The sequence below is a fragment of the Varroa destructor genome, unplaced genomic scaffold, assembly GCF_002443255.2.
Source record: "Varroa destructor unplaced genomic scaffold, Vdes_3.0 BEIS01000003.1, whole genome shotgun sequence".
Taxonomy (NCBI): Eukaryota; Metazoa; Arthropoda; class Arachnida; order Mesostigmata; family Varroidae; genus Varroa; species Varroa destructor.
Genome location: NW_019211456.1, coordinates 12788227 through 12792190, shown reverse-complemented (window position 1 = coordinate 12792190; position 3964 = coordinate 12788227). Strand labels below are relative to the sequence as shown.

The window sequence follows — 3964 nt, the reverse complement described above, 5'->3', positions numbered from 1 at the left end:
GGTTTAGGTACAAGCTCTTTGCTGAATCTTAAGGCTTCTAACTTACACATAACCTAACCTTATATATTGTATAATATTGTAAGCGAACAACCGCACTACATGCCACGTCAAAATGTATGTATTATATAAAAAAAAAAGATGTATTATATCCTAAAAGAAGAACTTTTTTAAGGATAGGTAGTCCAAGCTAAATAAAAGACGGAGTCCGAAAATAGATCGCCTATAGGAAGTTAATTTGATGTTTTTTAGCAAAACACACTGCCTGATTACATTGCATTCCTTAAGGCAGCTGACAACTCTCTAGTTCCGACATTACTAGATTAATGGAATGCCAATAGAACGTAATATAAAATAAACACTGCTCATCTTCATGGACCATGTACATGTACATGCAGCGTAGTTCATACTTAGGCATATTATTACTTTAACTCAAAAGAAAAAATTATGCCTAGTTACAATTTACCGTATATGCCTTCGAAAAATTCCTTGTACGTATTCAGTGCATTTTTGTTTCTTTTTGATAGCTGCTCATCTGACCAAGGCCGTCCTCGAATCAGCTCCCTCTTGATAGCATACTGCTCAGAGATCTGCAATGCTGTAACAAATTGGAATGTAGTAAACCATCGTTTGTTTGTTCTCGGTGCCAACGCGTAAGCCTATTGCGGTATTCGTACCCATGTATACAGCTCTGTGAGTTTACGGTATGCGGTAAGGGTAACAAAGGAAAGGCACGACACCTTATAGGAGCACTAGAAAAATGAGATGGTGCAAACTGAATGACCTCCACACGGCCATCATAAAATCCACCAAGCATTCGTCCCTTCAAGAATGAATACCAACACAACGACTCAACGGAGCAGCCCCTTTAAAGCCACAGAGAGGTAGATATGAAGTACGTGTGAAGCATAAAGTTTTGCTTATAGCTTGTTAGTCATTTTTGCCACATAAAGATGTTCTTAGAACGTTTGAAGTAAATCCTATAAGAGACAGATTTGAATAGTTTCGGCTCACTTCATTACTTTTAGTTATTGCGAAACAGAATAGTAGCGCTTATCTTTTATGCTTCGTTACAATTATCGTTCGTTAAGAATGAGAACGACGAGCAATCACCACCATTGAACCTATTTTTTAACGCTTTTGACGCCCACTTGGCTAATAACAGCACCCAGTTCTCATCAGACCTATAAGGGGAACTAACATTAATTTCATCAAACACTGTATCGGTCGCGAACTACGAATTCAAGGGCCGTGCGAGTCCAAACGGTACACTTTTCGTCCAAAAACGCAAGTGGAGAAACATTTCCAAAGGGGTCATCATATGCTGACTAAACAAGTTTTGCTATTGTGACGTGCGCCAACGTAATCGGAAGCAGGCAAGTGTCAAGTATAAGGGTGTAAAAAGTCATTGAGATCAACGACTGTTATAAGGATGCTGCACAAACAAAAAGCTTTCTTGACAACTGTGGTGATCTTTGTTTTGACGTACGGCCCTTCGACCGCATTAATTAACGGTCAAGAAATAGCCAGCGATCAGGAATATTCGACAACCGATGGAAAAGGCGATGGAACATTAAATGCGATGAAAGCTGGACCAACATCAGAGCCAAAAAGTAGGTCGATTACGCCATGTGCAGTATGTTTCTATATCGTGCGTGGAGCATGCAACAATCCAAATTGCCTCGGAACACTTAGTGCGCCGACCCTCTAAACGTACCAGCAAATGTAATTGCTTATCGAATAACTAGCATAACTGTAGCATAACTAGCGTTAGTTCTTCGGCAGTCTCACAAATCAACTCACGAGAAGATGCCAAATTCTAAATTATTACAAATATATTGCAGATTAAAATAGCTTTTTATTGAATTCTTAATTTAGAGCTGAACCTATAGTAGGTTGTTGAAACAACGGTCACAAAAAATAAGACATGTACCTTTAGGCATGGGTAGAGTAATAGTCAATAGTTTTTCCTTAGTATAATAAGACAATGTTGAATGTAGGGAAAAATCTTGGCTACTTAAACTGAAATTAATTTCATATAGAAAAATTCATTCAATTCGGGTCAAGTCATGGTTTGTATTCTTACATTTCGTTATTGTTTTTTATTGCAATTGCCCAGCTCGGCCATGCAATTCCTGTGAGATGGAGAAATGTCGCCTTCACTGCAAAGGAACATGCCGACATTGCCAATACCACTTTTGCCATGTGAATGACGGTAAATTAGACATACTCAATTACTGTAGTATCAGATATTCTGCTTATTCTTCTATTACTAGAAGGTAGATTATCGCACGCAGAAAACTAAATAGGAACTTGACCGATGCCAGATGATTGGTTACAAGACTTGCTCGACTATGTGAATCCAACTGACCACCGTTTGTCTGCTTTAAGAATTAGGCCGTTGAGCAAATATTCTGTTTGTTTGTCACTGCTATTTTACTTAGGACATCGTTAGCAAATACATTTTTTTAGCCTACATAAACCACCTTTTTTTTGAAATACGAACAACGCATTTAGTTAGTGGCGCTAAGTTTAAGTCAGAAAAGCCTACTAGTTGATTTCCACAGAAAGCACAAACGGTAAGTACTAACTTTCTTCTTTTTTAAGCCTATACAGCATGTGACCTAAACAAGGAGAGTTATTGCTCTTCGAAGTTGAGTCAGAGCTTTGAGAGGGCCAAGTCGGGGTAAACGGACTAAATTTATTTAGAGCCGTAGAAATTAATAGCCTGTTTTAAGTTCAATATCACAGTAATCTCAATGTACTGTATCCCTCAATGTGCTTTGCCACATCTTTGTAGAGCGAAAAGCAAATTTTTACTGGTCTTAATAGATCTTCGACTCTAGTTTGTTTTCACGTCAATCAAGTTTAATCTTTATTGCGGTGCCTTAATTAGTTTAAATGTATAAGTAGATTTACGCAATTAGTTGTACCGACAATTCTGCGCCTACTTGTTTAGGTGAATATAGCTGTAAATGCCTTCGCAATCGTCCAGCCGGAGTTGCTGCACACGTCGATGAAGTCGAAGAAAGTGGACGACGACGACGTTCGGTCCGAATGCGTCGCGTAATGCGGGTATCTCATTATCTCCCGCCACGGAGAGGAAGGAGAGTGCGTAATTGCCACAAGCAATGACATCATCACCTGACATTTTATCGAACTGATGGGTCGTCGCGAAGAAGACATATAATACCTAAAGAACACCGTTGGCTGAAAAAACTGAGAAGCTGAAAAAACTAAGTGTGGGAGGTTGCTCTATTACACAAAGTAAAGAGAACAGTGTAATATTAATAATAAAGGTACCGTTTATATACAAATATAGTTTGCCTTAATGCAACTAACAGTATATGATTCAGAGATGTAGTAAAGAGCATATTTAGACTTACAAACTTCCCGAAGCTGTTTGATTCAGCGTTGCAATGACGTGCCTTTGTTATCTTTTTTTTTTACTCTTTCGTGATATCTCGTAATAATCAGATCGTAATAATCGTAAAATAATCAGATGATATTGTTTTTTTTACTAATTCCGAATTTTAACATACACATCTTAAGCCACTGAAAAATTTAGGCAAATAGGCGATATTAAGAAATCGATATTTACTGAAAACCTCTAATTGTATCTTAGTGAACCACTGTACCCAATTTGAATCGAACATTACTTAAGATTCCAATTTTGGGCGTATAAGAGCTAAACAACTTCATTACTTAATTGATTTTACAAATTTTTGTCTAGATGCCCATTCGACAGAATTAACGCGATTGGAAATATTTGCCCACGCTTTTTTACATATAGTGCTTAGAGTAGCCCTATCATTCGTACAGTATAAGAACGTTGTTTCTTGTAGCATTATACAATGTATTAAAAACTTGTGCAACCAATTCCATCTGTTTACTAAGTGAATCATAATCGATATCGCGACACCCTATATATGAAGCAATACAATGACGAATAATCGAGCCACGACAC

General features: G+C 37.7%; 1 protein-coding gene across 4 annotated transcripts; it reads left to right on the top strand.

Annotated features, from left to right (window-relative positions):
* The first annotated feature begins 531 nt into the window (after positions 1–531).
* Positions 532–3495, top strand: LOC111247136 (uncharacterized). 4 transcript variants are annotated; one of them, XM_086982976.1, is made up of 4 exons: positions 532–892; positions 1245–1610; positions 2117–2212; positions 2967–3495. In XM_086982976.1, the coding sequence occupies exons 2-4, from the start codon at positions 1430–1432 to the stop codon at positions 3065–3067; spliced, it is 378 nt and encodes a 125-aa protein (XP_086839102.1). In that variant the 5' UTR covers positions 532–892; positions 1245–1429; the 3' UTR covers positions 3068–3495. The 4 variants fall into 4 exon arrangements, with proteins under 4 accessions (XP_086839102.1, XP_086839100.1, XP_086839099.1 ...); XM_086982974.1 differs by having other exon boundaries at positions 593–881; positions 2957–3495; XM_086982973.1 differs by having other exon boundaries at positions 593–892; positions 2957–3495.
* Positions 3496–3964: the final 469 nt, after the last annotated feature.

Excerpts from the sequence above, each read along its gene's own strand:
- LOC111247136 (XM_086982974.1), top strand. The coding sequence starts at position 1,430 with ATGCTGCACAAACAAAAAGCTTTCTTGACAACTGTGGTGATCTTTGTT. Across the intron at positions 1,611-2,116 it reads ACCAACATCAGAGCCAAAAA|CTCGGCCATGCAATTCCTGT; the intron begins GTAGGTCGATTA and ends GCAATTGCCCAG. Across the intron at positions 2,213-2,956 it reads CTTTTGCCATGTGAATGACG|GTGAATATAGCTGTAAATGC; the intron begins GTAAATTAGACA and ends CTACTTGTTTAG.